This window comes from Cylas formicarius, unplaced genomic scaffold (assembly GCF_029955315.1).
Source record: "Cylas formicarius isolate icCylForm1 unplaced genomic scaffold, icCylForm1.1 PGA_scaffold_10__41_contigs__length_53128322, whole genome shotgun sequence".
Taxonomy (NCBI): domain Eukaryota; kingdom Metazoa; phylum Arthropoda; class Insecta; order Coleoptera; family Brentidae; genus Cylas; species Cylas formicarius.
In genome coordinates, this window is record NW_026844214.1 from 43,028,348 (window position 1) to 43,050,662 (window position 22,315).

At 34.1% G+C, this 22,315-nt stretch overlaps 1 protein-coding gene across 2 annotated transcripts in view; it reads right to left on the minus strand.

Moving 5' to 3' along the window:
- The window catches only part of LOC132702506 (homeobox protein orthopedia-like), a 48,752-nt gene extending 43,801 nt beyond the window's left edge, over positions 1-4,951 (minus strand). The window contains exons 1-2 of one of the 2 annotated variants that reach the window (XM_060671174.1): positions 4,835-4,951; positions 2,067-2,365 (exon numbers count right to left, since the gene is read on the minus strand). In XM_060671174.1, coding sequence (XP_060527157.1) covers positions 2,067-2,365; positions 4,835-4,859 — 324 coding nt within the window. In that variant the 5' untranslated portion in view covers positions 4,860-4,951. Of the gene's footprint in view, positions 1-2,066; positions 2,366-4,393; positions 4,478-4,834 lie in introns of those variants that run through there. The other variant, XM_060671181.1, reaches the window with a different exon arrangement.
- Positions 4,952-22,315: the final 17,364 nt, after the last annotated feature.

The following is a 22,315-nucleotide window of genomic DNA, read 5'->3' on the forward strand; positions in this document are numbered from 1 at the left end:
GATCACCGTAAAAAAAAACATTTTTTTTTTGTCTGTCCGTTCTCCGTTCTCGTCTTTGGGTTTTTCCTGAATAACTTCCGAACCGTTGGAGCTACAAATTTAAAATTTGCCTCCTTTTTAACCCTAGACGACGCACATAAGCTTATGAGAAATGGACCTGAGCCGACGCCGGTAACCATTTTTTTTTTCGCGATTTTCGCGATTTTCGACTGTTTTTTGGACATAGCTATGAAACACGATAAGTGTCCGAAATTTAAAGCAATCGACTTCTTATTTGGCACATATATGCCGCTTCGCCCCGTGACAGAACCTATTGGAAATGGGGGGGCTGGGGGGTCGGGAAGTATTCTAAAAAAATAAAAAATCGCGTGTGCAAGGGTCTACAAAAAACAAAATAAAACCGCTTACGGGACCAAAAAATTCTTGAACCAGAAGACGAAGAAGACCCATAAACTTTTATGCTTGACAATTTTTCAAAAATATACAGGGTGCGCCGCAAATTCAAAAAAACTGAAAAGTGGGTATTATTGAAAATTGCAAATAATTAAAAATATGTGTTTCAGATGTCAGTTTCTTTTACATGATGATATAGCCCATATGGACAGCTAAAACTTTTGTATTTAAGGGTTTTAAGTATTGTACAGGGTGTTCGCGATATTCCGTGCAATATTAAAAAACATAATAGGTGCCCCAAATTTGCAGCTACCGACTTCAAGCTTGGGACAAAAGTAGAAGTCTGGACCCGCATTTAGGCTCTTTAAATTGGGCTCAATAAAATAACGCGAAGTATTTTTTTTAATTTTTGATTTTTTTTTGGTTATTTTGGAATCCAGATAAACATCTTTTGCTCCAAAACCATTCATCCGATCGGAAAAATTTTGCAACCGTAATACGTGGGAGACCCGGCACTATAACTTTTGTTTCAAGCATTTTTTCGATTATATACATTATATATATATTATGAACAAAAATCTAAAAGACCCTGAAAATTGTTCTTTTAAAGAGTAAATTAATATCCGTAAATCAAAATTCGTACAAAAAATAGCTAATCCGTTCAAACAGTGTTATAGGCCCCGTCAAGGGCTACAATTTTTCGATTTACGGTTTTCGTCTATCACATATGCTGTTCGAGATATTTGAAAGAATTTAAATGAAAATCACCATTTCTCGCCCTCAATCTAGACGCGATGACGTCATTTACTATTACCACGTACTGCATGGTTTCAGAAAACAAGTAGTTTCTTGAAAACTATTTACTTAATTGGAAAAATTCCTATACCAGGAAACTAAGGAGATCCAAGGCTATATCCTCTATTTCGAACATTGTTGGAATTATATACAGGGTAAGTCGTTTGTGGGAAAAAAATTCTAATAGATCCTATATATTTCCGCTTTTGTGGGTGAATTATTGGCGATAAGTGAAAACGTTTAAAGATGTGATAATTTGATATGAACAGTATCGTAAACTGTGTCGAGAGAGAGTTTAAGGTTTAGTCAATAATGCAGGGGACGCGAAATATTTGAAAAAATATCATTTTAAATTGTAATTACCCGTACAAATTTTAATATTTTCCGAAGTTTGCCTTTTAAGTTCGACGAGATGCGAAGGACACTTTATACAGGGTGTATTCAGAATAAAATTACTTTGCGAAAATTCCATAGTGGTCCGCAGGTGCACGATAGGAAAACAATGCGTCCCTCTAGGAGAAACCGCGAAGCGCCTTCTTTTTGAAATAAAATGCTGATTCGAGCTACTTGCGATTAACTCGCCCCGCCCAGCAACGATTTTTCGAAAGCAATATTCTTCTATCTCTATCTATCATTAACTCTACTCAGTATCCCTGGTTCAAATTTTATAATTAGGTCTGCTTGCTCATTTTCGTAATTTTCGTAAAATGTTGGTTTTTTTCCATATTATTAAGAATACAAAAGTGCAGTGACTATTTTATATTCATCGTGGTATGCTTTTTGCTCATAAACCACCACTATCTGCCAACAAAATAGCTTAAGATTGCTTGTTGGTCACTCGTCTTAGAAAAACCAGCCACTATGTAATTAAATCTTACTTGGACTCTGGATTCGGTTAATCCAATCCTCATGGCGATCTCCTCCCGCATGAAAATGTCCGGATAGTGGGTTTTGGAGAAGCACCTTTCCAGCTCGTTGAGCTGAGCGGGAGTGAATCGAGTCCGGTGCCTTTTCTGCTTCGACGGCTTGTCGCCATCACTGGACCCGTTGTTGCTCAGCGGGCCTCCCAAATTGCCGCCCAAAGTGCCGTCGCAGAGGCCGCCAAGACGCGGCTGATCCAACACTTTTAGCTCGCCCTGATGACGTTTCAGGTCCTCGCCGCACATTTCTTTGATACCTGGAAACAGATGGCATAGAAATGGAGTAAAAACTTTTGGCGTAGAAGGAACACAAAACAAAAATAATAATTCAATCTTGAAAAATTTGTTTTTTTTTTCCAAATTTCGTGTTATAATTTTAAATTTTGCCTTACAGTTTGGTGTATTAATTTCAAATGTTGGAAACTGCTGACCAAAAAAATTAAATTCTAAAGTGGTACATGTGCAAGAGGTGCACGATGTCACACACATGCGTAAAAAAATATATTACTTTTTCAGATTTGGATTCTGCCATTATTTCTAACTAAATCTATTTCGCTCTTTTCCAACAAATATATGACTTGCAAAAATATTACCCGCTACACTCTGTATAGAGCTGGCATATAATACTAACGTCAACAGTCGTAGAATCTGAAATATTTCTTCCAAAAATTACAATTCTTCGTTAAAAAAAAATCTCCCATATTTGTCAATAATAAAAAAAAAGATCAGAATAAACCATAACATCATTTACATTTGAATAAATTTTGGTCACTTTTAAAAACTCCCAATGTTAAAGAAAATAGACGAAAACACATGTAGGTGTTTATAGCTCAATTTTCATAAAAAATATAATGTAAGAACGTCACACGAAAATGTGCATTTAAAAAATGGCTAGAATTTTTTTCTTATGAAAAGCTTAGTGTTTCCATGAAAAAATTACAGGGCACTTTTTTACGGAGAATTTAATGTTTTTAATATTTTCCTAGTTATCAACCGAATACTTTTTTTTATATCACAGATATTGAAAACATCTTAAAATTACCTCTGCTAAAATGTAGCATAGTAGTGGAAAAAACAGAAGTTTGAACCAGTAGGATTTGGACAGTGCCACCTTAGTAAAGAAGACAAATACGTGGCCAACTTATTATTTTGGTTAGTTTTCAAAGAATCAATGGGAAACGCGTACTCGCGTACATTTTTCTGGGAACCACCTGCACTATTCTGCGTACCTTGTGGCAAGTATGTGTTTCTTTTAAGTTGATTTATCGTTAGTCCTTGCTAGTCTTCTTGGTGTTTTTATCTTTTATGTTCACATTGGAAAACTATTTTTAACTGCATGTATAGTTTTTGGATATTTCATTGGAACTAGTTCATTTGCGTCGCAATCTTCCGAAAGTGTCTTTAAGAAGGTGTTTTCCTTCAGAGTATTGCTCGTAATACAAATTGCTTACTGTATCTGCATTATTCTCGCAGTTCTTTTCAGTATTATGGCAGCTCCGCCAAAAGCATGCTTGTTTACAACTCTCGAACAAAAATATTATCTTCACACCATTAAATTCTACGTAAAATGTGCTTTGGAAATGTTTTCATAGAAGCGCAAAATCTTCTATAACAAAAAAGCTACGCGATTTTTTAAAAATTTATATTTTCAAAAACCTTGCTATAACTCTGAAACGCTACTAGATACACATGTGCGGTTTTTACAATTAGATGATGCTTCATGAAAACTGAGCTCCCAACGCTGACATTAGTTGTCATCTATCTTTTATAGAAAGAAGGGGAAGGTTTTCTTTAAAAAGGTTCCAATTTGAAGCACCCTGTACATTTGCAACTTTCCAATAGTTAGGTAAATAGGATTTATATCGTATACGTCGCCAGTCAATCACTTTCATCTGTGGATAACAGTGGAATTCACTTTTAAAAGAAACCTGCAGCAAATCATTCGTAGTACTAGCAGTATAGGCATCAGCTGCAGTTACAAGATGACCTTATAAAAAGGACTGATATCAATATTCCCTTTGCTAAAAATTTTCTTAGCTCCAGTAGCACAATAGTGCTCGACTACTTCAAATAAGGTACCAGCTGCAGTGGCTAGATTGCATTATAAAATGAACTTGGTACACTGAGAAAAACAGGGCATTTTATACAGGGCGATTTAAACCTTAGTGTGGCTTATGCAAAGGCGACCTTCTGAACTTGGACAACGTGGTACCTAAATTTTGCCCAGTATGAAACTTAAGCTTGAAGTAAAAACACTATAACATAATATAAAAACACTACCTTACCTCAAGTATATATCCCGTTTTTTTAATTCATTTTTTTTTAATTCCTTGCATACCCCCCTCACTCCCGCGCGAAACGGACATGCGTGTCGTATCCGATAGATCCGCCCGGCGCGTATATATACCGCGTGAACCGTAAAAAAACAAGAAAAGCACCCCAGTCGACGTCGTAGGCGCCGTGGTCGTCGTCGCCGTCGCCGCGACCCCAACTAAAAACCCGCGGGTCTCGAAACGGCGCCCTCCTCCCCCCCCACGGCGGGGCCCTTAATTGCGTGGCCTACCAGCGTAGTCGGACAATATTGCCTTAATGAGGGCGAGGCCCGTCCAATTTACTCCATTTAACTAGCCTATCGTTATATAATATGGCTGAATCGCTAAAGACTTTAACGTCAATTAGTGTCTATCTCGCGTTCCACCCCACCCCACCGTCATATAAACACTTACCGACTGAGCCGAGGCTGTTTAACATGACGCGCGTATGTGTATGCGTGTGGCGGCCGTATGCCTCTACCCGGTATGCCTGTATTGTAATACCTTCGAAACCGTGTGACGCACCGCACTGTTTATTTAATGAGTACTGATTTGATACTGAATTGTGAATATGTTGTTGATGCAAGGAAGAGACATTAGTGGGAGGCGAACCAATAGGGACCGGACCCCTGGGTGGGCGGGGTCCGAACCGGATGGGCGGAGCATGCACCGCGGACTACCGTGACGGCGCGCGTTTTTTCCTCCCCCACCCGCCCAGGGGCGCATGAAATATGAGGGTGGGGAGAATGTCGACGCGCTGCGAGTTTCCTGATTTTTGTTTTTGTACGAGGTGTCTGGAAAAGTTAGCAGTATATATAAAACAACCTTGTTTCCGGTCAAAACTGCGTCAAAAATAATGGTAGTTTTATAGCTGATTATAACGTACCCGTACGTAACCCATAGATATCACCAACATTTAATTCGTTTTATAATTTTACCAATGAAAATTGATTTAAAATATACACAAATACACAGTGCCTACAGCATTTCGGGACAGCTATTTACCCACTTAAAAGTTTATAGATAATAATGCTTCTCTTCTCTGCTCTATTTGTAGGAATGATCCCATCTCTCGGTTGTTGTCCTTATCCCAAAAAAATTCCATCTTGATGCAATGTAAACTACACCTAACAAACCTATGCAGCCGGACGTTGATTGGTGTGGTGACCACATATATGTTTTTAAATTTAACAATTAAACAATGTTATTTTCTTATAAAGCCTCCTACACTCAGAAAAGAAAGACGTTTTAAAATTTAAAAAAAACGACTTGATCAAAACTAATTATAACTTTGCTTCATTGAGGCTTTTGAATAAATCGCTATAGGGTTCTAACATATCTTTTTGAAATTAACATTTGCACGATAATTTTTATTAGTTTTTCTTATTAAAACAAAAGTATTTTCTACATTTGAATTAAAATGAAAAACATTCAAATTATAACGACGCAAATAATAAAATAAGCATCACAAAATATTTATTAAGACGTTTAAAATAGCAATTTAAACATGCTATAGATTTAAAACCAAGAGGTCATCATTATAAATTGTACGATAATTAGTGTGGAAAGTCCTATGTTTTAGTTTCAAGTATATGCAATATTAATATTTTTTAAGGTTTTCTTATTTACCATTGGTTTTATAACAAACAACCAAAATATGAAGAAATCAATATCAAAATATCTTCAAACGTACAAGGTGATTTTAAAATGCTATTTTTTTTTTCAAATTTCAAATTATATAAGTAAATTCGATTGTGGCCTTTCTGGAGCCGAGGCATTAACCATGCCTATAGCCATAATTACACGAACAACTACATAAAATATGCTATAAAGAACTAAAAAATATGTTATATAGGAATTGCACTTAAACATTAAAGTCTGGTTACATGAAATTGTCACTTTGATCCACCTTTACTAACGAACCTGAAAATTGTCTACTTTAAATGATTAGCCTCAAATAGTACAATGAAATCTATATACGATCCAGAAATATCAATTACTACTTGTAAGGAATATTAATATCTTCTTCAAAAAATCTATCAAAAAAATTCTCCATAAACAAAATATTTTCTGATATACATGAAAGCTTTTTGCAAAACTTCTGGATTCCTCCTGCGTCGGTTTTTGCTGAGTCGAAATTGCTGACGTTTCGTCAATCATCCTGTGGGCTTCTTCAGAGCTTGACTGAAATTGGCTCTGAAGAAGCCCACAGAATGATTGGCGAAACGTCAGCAAGTTCGACTCAACAACAACTGACGCAGTAGGAATGCAGAAGTTTTGTAAATATTATATTATTCTATACTATTCCTACGTTCGATCTCACCTTGACTATGGCGGTGTGATATGGAGTCCTCAGTATCATAAATATATAGACAGAATCGAGAGAATACAAAAAAAGTTTGTTTTCCATTTAAATTTTAGATTTAACCGTAACTTACTAACTTATTCGTATGAAGCTAGTCTTAATTTCTACCATATACTGAAGTTATCTGTTAGAAGAATTATCTCCAGTGCTATATTTTTGCATAATATTATTAATAGTAGGATTGACTGTCCTTTACTGTTGGAAAAACTATCCTTCAATGCCAGAGTCGTTATAACAAGAACTCCTTCATTATTTTACGTGCCTAGATTTAATACAAACTTAGGTAACAATTCCCCAATATCTCTTTTACATAGACATTACAATAATTATTTTTCGCACATTGACATCTTTGCGTTATCACTTAATTCGTTTCGAAATCAAGCAATTAGGGTTTTTCTATAAATTTATTTTAATTTTTAATTTATTTTAATTTTTGATTTGTTTTCCTTATTTTTTCACATTTGTTTTTTGTAATTCACGCACTTAATATACAGTGTTAGTTTTGGTTTAGTTTGGTAAGTTTGATTGTTATTATTTTTTTTTTATCTTCTGCTTATCGTAGATATAGGTAGGTACTTACTTATAAGTTTTACTTTGTTAATTAAATAATGGTATAATTGTTAGTGGGTCCTTGTAAATTGTGAAGTTAGTTCTTCATGTTAGGGCACCTTTGTAATAAATAAATAAATAAATAAAATAAATAAATAAATAATTAAATAAATAAATACTTCCTATTAGCAACTCCAATATATCCAAAACCTAAATTATTGAAGAAGCATCCTTAGTTAGAAGAATGACTTCTCAAAGGTGGTCAATCCACAAACTGTGAGAAACTGTTTGCACAGCGCTGGGTACAAAGGCAAAGGATTGGATTTTCCAAAATAAGTTATTAACAAGTCTATAGAGTTTTGTGAAAATGTGATATTCACTTCAGCATATGTGCCCGACGATAAAGCATGGTGTCGGCAATGTTCTAATTTGGGGAGGCATGTCAGCATCTGGTATAGGAAATTTTATTTTTATAGATGCTTCTATGGATGGGCATGTTTACCTCAACACAGTGTGAGAACAATTCAACCCTAGCATTCAAAAATGGGGACTAGGGGGCCGTTACATGTTTCAACAGGATAATGATCCGAAGCATACAGCTCAACTGGTACAGGAATACTTAATACAATCATAATGTTCGGCAACAACTGCAAATCCCCCCTCAGTCACTTGATATTAGCCCAGGGGAAAAAGGCTCTTAATGCCCGAGTTACAGAAGAATGGATTAATATCCCAAGCAAAGTAACAAGAAAAATCATAGTACGCCATAGGCTCAGAGCTATAATAAAGGAGTTATACCACAAAATATTAAATTGTTAAAAAATAAGCACATACAAGAAGATAGAAGCACAAATTATTCGTTATATTTATTTAAATGTATGGAGATTCTTTTCATACAATTTTGTTCAATAAATAACTAATAAATCGCGGGGTCATGGGCATGCCGAGTGACGTCATGATCCCCGAGATGACCTTCTTTGATAAATCGACCTTTCTCTTTCCATCAAGGGAAGATTGGAGAGAGGGCAGAGTCGGCTCCTGAGATGGACTTGTCTGGTACACGGACGGGTCCAGAATGGGAGATCTGGCCGGAGCTGGAGCGTACTGCGAGACAACGGGATCAAGCTTGTCGGTCCCTCTGGGTCAGTACTGCACTGTGTTTCACGCGGGAATTTTCGCTTTATTGATGACGGCCAGAGAGGTGCTTCGGCTCAACTGCGGAAGCAGGAGAGTCTTCTTCTGCTCGGATAGTAGGGCTGCACTCATGGCGCTGAAGTCAGTGCGTACGCGCTCCTTGTTGATAAAGGAGTGCAAAGGGGTACTGAGGAGGGTGGCTGAGGAGAGAAAGGTCACGTTGCTCTGGGTCCCGGATCACACCGGTATCCGGGGCAATGAGGCAGCGGACGCCTTAGCCAGGGAGGGCTCCTCGCATAGGCATATAGGGCTAGAGCCCCGCTTGGGGATCGCCCCGTGTGTGAGGCGGGGAGCTCTCGAACCCTGGGCGAGAGACCGGGCCGCGGGGGGCTGGAGAGTTGCTCCGGGAATGAGGCAGGCGAGGCTTATGATGGATGGGCCCGCCCTTCTTCGGACCAGGGAGCTGCTTAGACTGACCAGAAGGGAGTGTAGAGCACTAACAGGGGCCTACACAGGACATTGCAGGCTTAGGAGGCATCTTTGCTTGCTAGGCATTAGAGACGACCCGGAGTGTAGGTGGTGCATGGAAGGGGAGGAGACCCCGTATCATCTGCTCACCGAGTGCCCTGCCTTGACATGGGCAAGATTGGGAGTCTTCGGAACGGCCCTGATCGATTCGGACTCAGTGCACGGTATTGGGCTAAAGGAGTTGCTGACCTTCTATAGGAGGGGCGGCATTCTGGACGCCCTCTAGAGCGGCCTGGGGGCACAACGGGCCCATCTGGTGGCCTAAGTGCTTGGACGCCCGCGAGGGCGCCACTCTTTAATACCAATACCAACTAATAAAATATTTTTTCGTTAATAAACCATCAGTTCGAGAAATTGCTTTTTCATGTGCTAAAGATTAAGTTATTAGATATGAATATAGCATTTGTTTTTTTATTTTTCACTCACGAATATTACAAACTGTCATCTACTGAGAAAAAAAAATGTATGGAGACTTTTTGATATTTAAATCACCAACCAAAATTGGTAGGTACACCAGATTTCACGGGTTTCACAAAGATTTCACAGGTTTTAAGTTTTACGTATTCTACAAAGATTTCACACAATTCTAAATGATTTTCCAGATTTCACCGAATTTGAAAAGTACTTTATATGTTATGTGGAAATTGTATTCCGCTTTAATTAAAAAGGTATTAGGTAAAAATGTTATATAAAAAACACTTAAAACTTTTTTTCAAAAAATGCGAAAGAGTATTGTCAATATAAATTCCATAAAATTTCAATGTTTTCTCAAAATTTTGTTCCTTAATTTTTTTTCTTCAGTATTAATTAACCTTTTTGTTATTGAAAAGGATATGTACATTTAGTTAGCAATTTCGATTAAAAATTCTGAGTTTTCTGTCAATTAAAAAGTTAAATTAAAGCCAAATAGAAAAAAAAGCATTTTTATGACCTTGAAAATGCCAAGTCAGGTGGGGAATTCAACGAACGAAGGAAACATAATATCCCCGAAAAAATGTTCATCTATCGATCATTAGTTCAATGAACACTACAAAAAATGAAACTGAAACTGAAACATATCAAATATCAAATTGTTTATTATTTAAAGATGATTTAACTTAGGGAGATTGCTAAAAACTCAAAGAAATAATTTATCACTTCACCAAGATTTTACGGATAATAGAGATTTAACAGATTTCACAGATTGCACTGGGCTGGTATATCAGATTTCCGGCATCATTTACTCCTCAGACCGTATCTACCAACCTACTCAAATTTTAAACGTGACATTAAGATATTGTAAATTAGCCGTCCTTGTTATAGGTTTTCTTTTGTTATGACTGTCTATGCGACTGTAAAACTAATGCTATAATGTAAATATTTGTTACAAGAGTTGACTTGAATCCCTAATCTAATTAATTATAAATACGTACTATAACATATTGTCATTATTCGTTTTTATTGCGTGAACTTTGAATTACAGTAGCCAAATTACCTTAACTTCACACATTCAGTTTTACAAACAACTGTTGGATAATGGCTCATTGCTCCCTTTGTCGACCACTGGCCGATACAGATACTATCTGTATCTGTATCGGTCTGTATCTGTAAACTATCTGTATACTATCTTGACAAAAAATTTGTTTTCCGATAACATTGAATTATATTTTGAGAAAATATTGCCGAAAAAAATGCCGCATCCAAACTTATTGACGATCTGTCAGCAACCACGTTGGTTGTTAAATGCCGCAGTGTCATTGGATGAAAGCTCGCGCATGCGCATGTCAAATGGAACTTCTCAAAACTTTTTCCACTGTTCCTTGATAAGTTCCTGTTTTATATCTCTATTGGCTATATGGGTGTATCTATAGACGCTTGTCAAAAATATTGTAAAAAATCCGACGCGATGTCGCCCTTATTTTCATAAACTCGCCGCGTCAGTCTCTTCCCGTCGTATATCAATCAGGTAGGCGCGCGCGTTTACAAACTTTTATTATCCGTGGCACAAACAGAGTAAAGAGCGAGGGGGCAAAGAAGAAACTATTATATTGGCAGGTCGCCTAATGCGACACACGTGACCACGGATTATACGTTTCGCCGACTTGATTTATTGATAGCGACATGAACACTCAATTACATTGAATAATCTAGTTGATGCCCGGCGTCGTCGGTGGGAAGTAGGCATTGAAATTCCGAGGGCGTAGGATATATTGTATATGTCAGGGCGAAATTGGCTATAGCAGTCATTCGCCGTGCCTACTTGATTTCGCTTATTCTGACGGGTGACTTGTTGGCGGATGCAAAACGAGTATTAAAACAAAATAAGTACATACTTATAACTACGATTTTTGAAAGGGATTTGATCAAAAGGGACGATAACCCCAAATCTAATTTTATAAATATTGCACAAGAAGGGTAATTTTATATTTCTCCAAGCATCTAGTTGGCGTTAAAAACCAATTTATTACTTACCTACTTACTTATTACTTATAATTTTTGTTTCGGAATTTGAAAACACTACCATTTTTTAACGGAAACATAACTAGGATGTTTATCATGATAGAGATATGCTTTTTCTTATTGAAATAGTATAAATAATTATTTAAGTTTTGACAATTTGGCACCCAATACAATATCGGAAATTATCTGCATAGGCGAGTTAAATCCCGAAGACAACAATTTATTTTGTAAACACTTTAATTTTAAAATGTTTGGAGAACAATGGTGATCATTTCCAACAAATTTGTTATTCTAATTTGGGCACAATGTTCATAAATAATAAATAATTAACAAAATGTCGTATTTTTAAACAAAGGTTTGTTTTTTAAGAAGATGATATTACATAGCTATCTACCCATCAATTAAATCAATCAAAGCGATTTTTTCAAAGAAACTTCCACAGAAATCACTGACGTCGATAGATGCAAAAACTGAATGAATGAATCTTGTATGAACCGGTAAAATCGTGATTTTTTTAAACACCTTATACATCGCAAGGACATTATTCTACAGAAAACGAGTGCTCAGGAAAACTGCTAGAGATATACAAAAATAGTCAAAAAGTAGTAGCGGGGTGAAAAATTTAACAATGTTCTTTTACTCGTGCGTACAAGATGTAAAGCATTGTTTCCAATACTCCAAGTCTGCATGCTTAGCTGATGAAAAAAAGAAAGTAAAGATTAACACCAATAAGTGCTTTCAAATAACCTTTTCTATGCTCAAAAAAGGTCAATGATCTCAGGGTAATGCAATGCAATGCAATTTATTGTTTGAACAACATATTCAAACAATAGTTAATAAATTTTACCTAAACTTAGGATTTATTATGTGTTTTGGTATGGAATCCAATATATTTTAAGTACATAGACAAAATAGAAAACATCCTAAAAAAGTTTATACGTTATCTTGGTTATCGCTATCCAAACCTAAATTATTTTACCGCGAAGAAATACCTAGGCGTCTTTATTTAATAAATCTGAACTCCACAAGATCGGTTTCACACATTCATTGATTCACAAACTATTCTCTAATAAACTTACATGTCTCCAAATATTAGAAAGTATAAATATTTTGGAAAATCCAATATTTTTAAACAAAAAATATATTTCACATTGACTCTTTTTAAGAACCATACTAAACTAACCATACATTTAAATGCCAAAGAACTACAGTCGCTACTTTAGTCACATAGACATATTTCACCTAATCTTTAATTCGACTAGAGAACTACTTATCGATGTTTTCCTATTACTCCATATTGATGTTTATGATTCCATATTCAGTTAATTATTTGGTCGTCCTAAGATTAGGTCATCTCCAGCATACGAATTATTAATTAGTCATACTTTGATGTCCTGATTTTTTTGTATTTTCTTGATTGGTTATTTAGTTTATTATTATTTTATGTAAACCCTCTTCTAATTATTATCTAGTAGGAATAGTAATATAATACTTGTGTTTACTCTGTAAATTGTAATGTAATGTAACAAATAAATATACATTCTCTCCTATTTTAAAAAACACAGTTGTCGTTACTTGTCGATAGATGCGACAACACTGCGATACTGAAAACATTTTATATCGACAGAGCAGTCAAAAATCTAAGTGATCAAATTTTCAGCAAATTTCTGTTTTTCTAAAACGTACACTGTGACTGTGTACATATAGGAAGAAAATCACTAGAAAATGGCGGTGATTCAAAGTTCCTCAGATCCATACTTTAGACGACAAAGCTGTCGAAAATACCCAGAAGGTATAAACGACAACAAAGTGTTCGCTTGGAACTACAATCTGTTCGCGAACTCGAAAAAAATATGTCTCTGTACCGGAACGAGTAAAGACAGGTGCGCGCGTGTCGAGTGTGCGACTAAAACGTTTAAATAGAAATGTCAGACGCAGACTTTTCACGCCCACCCAGGAATTCAATTATTCAACAAGTTATTAAAACGCGCGCGTTCGACGACAAGTGCATCGAACGGGGGGCGTCCTATATAACCCCCCGTCTCGATATTCCTAAAATGCTGATACAAAATGCAAATTTTCTATATGTATTATATTACTGCAATGTAATAACAAGATTAGGTGCATACAGGTTATTAATTATTAACACTAGATATCAGAATAAATAAGAACTAAGAGTTCAGATTTTCACGAAAATATATTATGACATGACAATTGTTTCGACATCACCGTGTCTTTATCAAATGTCGACAGGGTGTTGTCGAAACAATTGTCATGTCATATAATTTCGTGAAAATCTGAACTTTTAGTTCTTATTTATTTTGATAAATGGATTTTCATCAAGTAAAAGCCACCTCAGTTCAATACTAGATATCACTACCAATATTAAAATTCCATTCGAACGATCACTTAAGTATCACAATAGGATATCGCAGCTTTTAATTATTAACGTTAACACCAATTTTCAGTTTCAATGTGTCATTATTTCGACAATATATTGTTAAAGTATATTCGGATCCCATTTAATATCCAGCGAGACAAGAAGTAAGCTATTTAGATATCGATCAGTGTTACAGTATTTATTTTATTATCCAGATCAAGAAGCGGAGTTGTTTCGTTCATTTACATTTCCCTGCATAGCTTAAACTGTCAAAATTTATTTTTTGTCGGCCCACAGTTAAAGTTAAAGTTTTTGGTTTTAATTCCTACAATCTTGACATATACTCCCAAGTAACGTTTCTTTTATTGATTCTTTATGTTGACGGTCTTCATACAAAGACTTTATAGAAATCAAGTGAATCTGAAATTCTCAAAAAGAGCCACATTTTAGTTCAATTGTTGTGAAAAATCCGAATAGATATATGAAATAAGTAAAAGCGTTCATTTCGATCTGAGCTAGGCTGCCATCTTAACAATTAATATTTTTAAAAGGGCTTATCCGATTTTTGCAACTGCTACGACGTTGTGTGTAATTAAAAAAAGGTTATAATATTTCTGAGAATATAAAAATAAACGGATTTCTGTGAAAAATCAACTTTGAATTTAACTGCCATCTTGGATTTTAAGATGGCGCCCAAAAAATATTACGGTTTAAAACTTTGATCGATTTCTTTTTTAATTATAAACGTTATCGGCAATAGTCCGTCAATTCTGCAATTTTCAGTTTGGATGTTTATTTCGACAATATTTTGTAGAAGTATATTCGGGTCCCATTTAATATTGGGCGAGACAAGAAGTAAGCTATTTAGATATCGATGAGTTTTACAGTATTTATTTTATTATCTACAGCAAGAATCTGTTAACAAAAAGTTTAAAAAAATTAATGTTTTCATTAGTTTCAATTTTGCAACTTAATTTATGTGACGACTTTCTGAGTGCACAACTTTTAATACGATAGTTATAATTTTTGCAGATTGTCCATTTTTACTGATTAAGTAAACTGTAATTAATGACATGCCATTCGTATCCACCCTTTATTTTACAAATGACATCCCATATATTGAAAACTCTTCTTTTCCAAAATTACATTTTTACATATTGGGGTATAAAATCGCTCGGAAGAATTGTCTCTGAAACTATCGCTTATTTATAAAACACCCTGTATATCGTATTATTAAATAAGTTTTTGATATTACACAGTACGACTTCTCAAGTATTTTTATAGTACAAAGAAAGCTTTGTCTTCGAGTTGGAGGTTGTCAATTTAATATTTATGTTTTTTTTTCTTTTCTGACAGGAAAAATTTTAATTGGTTCTTTTTTGTAACTTTTTTTGCGGCCCCATATTATATTTTATTATATAAGGTCATCGTATTAGAGGTCGATATGAGAATCAGTTTTTGAAATATTTTGGTTCGAAATAATCCATGCGTTCGTTTTAAAGACAAAGGAGTTAAACAATTCATATAAGGAAAAAAAGATCAAATTAACTTACATTTATATATATATATATATATATATATATATATATATATATATATATATATATATATATATATATATATATATATATATATATATATATATATATATATATATATATATATATATATATATTCTTCAATTTCTCTTGGGTATTCGTTCAATTAATGTGATTCTTCTAAATATTTATTAACGTTTCGATCGTAATTTCGATCTTTTTCAAAATATTCGTATAGATGACATATTGACAATTGATGACATTTGACATTGTGTTAATATATTCAAAATAAAAATAATTTGTCAGTGAATATTTTATACAGATTTTAATGGCATGCAAAACAGGTACGGATGTTTTTTATTAGTAAATATATTGGATAATTTAATTTTGTTAGTTTAAAATTCAATAATATATTTTGTTAAGGTTTTTAGAATCGATTTTGTTATTAATTGATTTTTTGTCCTTTTGGATTTCTATACTTTCATAAAGTTCTCTTTTTTGGTGTTAGGTTCTGTTAGTAGGACTTTTTGAAAATTAAATGTGTTTGGCGTTCTCGCAATGGGTATGAAGAGCTGTTTTGTTTTTTTTGTCATACTTATGTCCGTTGATTCTATTTTTTAAATATTGGCTTGTTTGTCCTATATATACACTGTCGCATTTAGAGCATGGAATTTCATACACTATATTACTTCTTTTTTCAACTGTAATTTTTGCTTTGAGTTTAGTGAAGAGAAAAGTTCTTTGTAAATTATAACTTTTGTGTCCTATTTCAATTTTGTGTTCTTTGAAAATGGGTTGGAGTTTTTCTGATAATCCAGGTATATATGGTAGCGATATATATATATATATATATATATATATATATATATATATATATATATATATATATATATATATATATATATATATATATATATATATATATATATATATATATATATATATATATATATATATATATATATTATTCTCACGTATTGATTCACGGATGGAAAAATGTGATGACACTATATTCCGGGATATCATCCGTTCGCTCGTTGAACTCCGACTGGAATCCTGCATCCGACTGGAATCCTGCAAATCTTGCATCCGACTGGAATCCTGCAGACGTTTCGCCAAAATCTCACTTGGCATCTTCAATGCTCGCGCTCCGAAAACACTTCGAACACTGTGTTCGAAGTGTTTTCGGAGCGCGAGCATTGAAGATGCCAAGTGAGATTTTGGCGAAACGTCTGCAGGATTCCAGTCGGATGCAAGATTTGCAGGATTCCAGTCGGATGCAGGATTCCAGTCGGAGTTCAACGAGCGAACGGATGATATCCCGGAATATAGTGTCATCATATATATATATATATATATATATATATATATATATATATATATATATATATATATATATATATATATATATATATATATATATATATATATATATATATATATATATATATATATATATATATATATATATATATATATATATATATATATATATATATATATAATTCTTTTAGGATTTTGATGTTGATTTTTGTTTACATTATTATATTATATTATATATTACTATATTATATTCCAATAAAAATTCATACATATATATTTTATAATGTTAACGTTTTCTTTACTCTTATAAAACCAAAATTACCAACATTTAGTCCCATATTTTTTACTCTTTACTTTTACTCTCCATTTATTTATAACTAAAAGGTTGTCGTTACCTTTATAAACCATAAATAAGTTTTATAATGGCAAGGAATACAATTTTCGTAACCACTATTGTTTATAAACACCAAAAAGCGCAGCCATTTTGTTTCACCTTTTTCTTTGTTTATAATGTATTTTATTTCGTGTCCTTACCATTGTATTTTACATGTACTGTAAAGTTGACCGCAATAATTCTTTAATATGAGATTATTGTGAAAATGTCTTTAAAAAATTAATTCAGAAGCTCTGAAAAGTTCCTAAAACTGAAAGTCTCTCGTTTTAAGCACAAAGTAAATTCCATCAAAACCGAAAGTTGATTACCATGTCTCATGAAATTTTCTTTGCAATTAATATGCAGATCAATGTTAAAGAATATATATTTGGAGAAATATATCTTCAAGTTTGTTGCTGTCGCTTCCTTTATATCAAGGTATTTATATCAATTCGAAAATACATAACAATACCCGCCACATAAAAGGACGCCATGTTCACCAGGTTTGGCCTTCAAGTCAGATTAAAAACTTTTAATTACTATTTACAAATCTTCTGGATTCCTCCTGTTGAAACTTGCTGACGTTTCGCCAATCCTTCTGTTTTCTTTTTCAAAGCTTAACTGAAAAGTTTCAGAAGCTTCGTCTTAACTAGTTGTTTTGTACCACTACTTCTTTCGCAATAAAATCTAAGGTAATTTTAGAATACTTATAGTTTTATGAGTTACCAAAAAGGTATTTTTAAAAACCTTCGTGCCAGTCATAAAACTAAAAGTAAGGAGAAAGCAACTGAAAACTATTAGAGTGCAAATGTCAAGTGTCGATTATGCAGTCATTACTTCACAGTATAAAATTAAATTAAATATGCTTTTTAAAATTGTGCTAGAAATTAGTTCAGGTCTCATAGTAGCTGTAGAATATTTATTAGGTGCTTCGAAATTTATACATAGTTCAGGCAGTGTGTTATAAAACCTTAAGAGAAAAAATTTATAAGGTTTTTAAGAACGCCATTTTAATAAACCTTGAGTAAGCGACACCAAATGTTTCATAGATAAAGTAACGGAAAAGTTTTGCATGCAATATTATAAAACTTAAAGTGTTGGTATTTATTGGAGTTTGACATGTTGTTTGTTTACATGTTAAAGATCAAGTTATTGGAAATAAATATAGCATTTGTTTTTATTTAAGACTCACGAATATTGCAAGCTGTGACCTCCTGAGAAAAAATATTTAGTGTATGCAGACTTTTTTAATAGGGGACAACATCAATCAAAAGTGGCAGCTACATCAGACCACACAATTCAGAGATTTCACGAATTTAATAAAGATTCCACCTGTTTCAAATTTTACGGATTCTACAAAGATTTCACACATTTCTAAATGATTTTCCAGATTTCACCAATTTTGAAAAATACTTTTTAGGTTATGTGGAAATTTTTTGTATTCTGTTTTAAGTAAAAAACCTTTTTTTCAAAAAGTCCGAAAAAATATCGTCATAACTTCTATAATATTTCACAACCTAATATTTTTAACACATTTAGTTAAAAATTTCAACGAAAAATTCTTAATTTTCTGTCAATTAAAAAATTACAATTAAAGCCAAATAGAAACAAAACATCATTTTTATGACCTCATGTTATAACTTATAACCTTGACCAACCAACTGAGTTTGCTGAATTCAACAAACGAAGGGAAGATACTATATTCGAAAAAAATTTTATCCATGAACACTCCAAAAAATGCAACTGAAACATATCAAATATCAAATTGTTTATTATTTAAAGATTATTGGTATTTATTGGTCTTATAAAACTTGCTGTTTTCTTACAAAAATGTAAAAACTTTTATAAAACTTAATGTAACCCGTAGAATATCCGCAATCTAATAATAAATCTTTGAGCTGCTAAAATTGTTAGTGGGGTTAGTAAATTTATTCTAGAATGCCCTATTGTGTGTATAATACATATTACCAATTCTCCTTACCTGCCAACCTACAAAAATATGTCGGACGCTTATTAAAACACACCCTGTATACTCTCCGCGTCTCGCAAAGAACAAAGTTCGAAAACGGGCAATAAACACCCCCGGGGCCCAAGCGCCCCGCCCGGCCCCCTTCGCGACGACGAGATGAGTCGACAAAATTTCAATTCCGCCTGTCAGACCGTCGCATCGGGGGCGGACCAGGTATATAGTCCAACAGATAGAAGAGGCTTTTGCACTTTTATTAATAAATTGATCGGGAGGGGGGGTCACGTGCCAGTCACGTGCCGGTGTTTCCCCCTGATCGCATGCAGGTGATCCGGAGTAGGCGACGATGTGACTTTATTGCGTATAGCCGTTACGCTTACGTATTGTTCGCGAACAACGGCCGATCAAATATTTTTTTGACCCGGCGTAGTATGGCATTAATTATGAATGACGGGTCCGGTAATTATTATCGACCGGTCGAAAGGGGCGCGAGATGTAGCGGGGTTAAAAACGTCGCTTTTAACGCGGCCGAAAAGGACGCCACACAGTGGGCCAGGGAAACCCTAGGAGTTTGACAGTCGATTTTTTTTGTAATGCCACTAAATTTTACTTAATATTAATAAAAACACAACAATAAAAAGAAAAAATTACTACAAACCTCAAACTTTAATACAATATAATTATTATACAGGTTGTTCACAAAACAAATCTATATTTACAAACAGTTTTTAATTAAATCATGAAAAGAAATTACAAAATAATAATACCTTTCACTATTGAAATGCCCAAAACAATAACACTCTCGCTGTATAAAAAAAAGAAAACAAATTCATATATTAATTATATAACAACAATAAATAAGAAACACTTTAACTAACTTAAAAAACATCATATTAACGAACTGTTTAAAGACGAATTATTTTTCACTGTTTCACTGCTACTACTATCATCACTGTGACTAAAAGATGAAGGGTTTCGATTAAATGATTTTAATAAATTTTCTTAAACTTGTTCACTCTGCTCATTTCTCTTGAATGATGTTCCCGTATCGTCTGTACTCTTTATTCCGAGCTTCTTAAGCTTCGTCCGATAATTGTCCGATAGGTACATGGGATAAAGAAATACAACTAGTTTGGCTGTTTCCAAAGAATATGATTTAAATTATTAATATCAATGCTAAGTCGATTGGCAATCACATGTAAAATTACAAAAAATAGTTGTATTAAATTTTGATCCCAACCGGTTATTTCAGCAGATAATATAAAATTTTTAAAAAAATTGCTTGCGGTATTTCCATCATTACTTGTACCAACACCTTGGTTATTTGATCTAAGGGGTGTTTTTTTTTCGATGTATAGAACTTTAAGTTGCAATAAAACAACGATGGATTATTTGATTGCCATGAATTTTATTTATCCGAAAGATAATCTAGTGGCATTACATTTTAAATATGAGTTCTGGCATATGACGCCACGGCTGGCGAGGATGTAGTCCAATCTGGACGTCCAATTTTCGATGACTTTTTCCAACATTTGTGGCCGTATATCGGCAATAACACTTCGAATGTTGTCTTCCAAATGGTCAAGCGTTTGTGGCTTATCCGCATAGACCAATGACTTTACATAGCCCCACAGAAAGTAGTCTAGCGGTGTTAAATCACAAGATCTTGGAGGCCAATTCACAGGTCCAAAACGTGAAATTAGGTGGTCACCAAACGTGTCTTTCAATAAATCGATTGTGGCACGAGCTGTGTGACATGTTGCGCCGTCTTGTTGAAACCACATCTCCTGGACATCATGGTTATTCAATTCAGGAATGAAAGAGTTAATAATCATAGCTCTATATCGATCATCATTGACTGTAACATTCTGGCCATCATCGTTTTTGAAGAAGTACGGACCAATGATTCCACCAGCCCATAAAGCGCACCAAACAGTTAGTTTTTCTGGATGTAACGGTGTTTCGACATACACTTGAGGATTAGCTTCGCTGCAAATGCGGCAGTTTTGTTTGTTGACGTAGCCATTCAACCAGAAGTGTGCTTCATCGCTAAACAAAATTCGCTTATGAAAATCGGGAACAACGGCACTCTCGTTTTGGGCCCATTCGACGAATCTACGCCTTACTTGATGATCATTTGGCTTCAATTCTTGCACGAGTTGGATTTTGTAAGCACGCAAACTAAGATCCTTCCGCAAAATCTTCCATAAATGGATGGGCACAGATCTATTCCTGTGTTCGATGGTGGATGGACTCATTCGGGTCTTCCTCAATGCTACGCTCTACAGCAGCAATAGCTTCTTCTGTACGCACCGTACGGCGTCTCTGGGGATGCGAGTTATCAATAAGAGTAAACGTGATGGGAAAACGTTCCATGGTTCCATGATGAATTGCCAAACCAAACTGAGAATAAATCACTTGACAGCCGTTAAATCGGTCGCCATCTTGAACAGTAATACCAACTTAAAGTTCTATACATCGAAAAAAAACACCCATTACTATCATGTCTAAACGATGTCTAAACTTTCTTTTTTCGTTTTGAATTACAATTTTGTCCACTCCAATACCTCGCCATTTTTGGAAATTTAAACGATAGCTTTTCTTAAGCAGGCATTCCAGACAGCGAATCCACGTATGTAAGGTAGACATTCCAAAATTTAAATAGTCATCCCTTATTGGTCTTTTTAGTACCTCATCTATGCTAGTCATTTGCGAAGGTAAGGCCCCACATATGTAACACTTCTGTGACTATGTATTTGTCAAGGCACTAACCATTTTGCCATCAATCATTGACATTATTAACTCGAGTTGTATGGAAATAGTCAAATGCTTACTTACTACAACCGAGTTGTGGCAAGATTTTGTATTCCTTTATCCATGTCACTCTTTTCTTTTTTAGATGGTTCACTGGTTGCTTTTAAAAATTGCATTTCAATAGGCCTGCAATAAACAGTTGAAGAAGGACGCGAATTTTGCCATATAAGTGTTTTTTCGTTATTTATATTATTTGAGTATAATTCTAAAGGAAACAAACAGGTCATAAGCAAATTACTATCAGAAAAATCACCCTCATAAAAACCTTGTTTGTACTCTTTTTGCCCCGAACTACCATCACATCCCCATTTACTGGCCAAAATAAAACTATATATATATATATATATATATATATATATATATATATATATATATATATATATATATATATATATATATATATATATATATATATATATATATATATATATATATATATATATATATATATATATATATATATAACAAGAACTGAAAACAATCTGG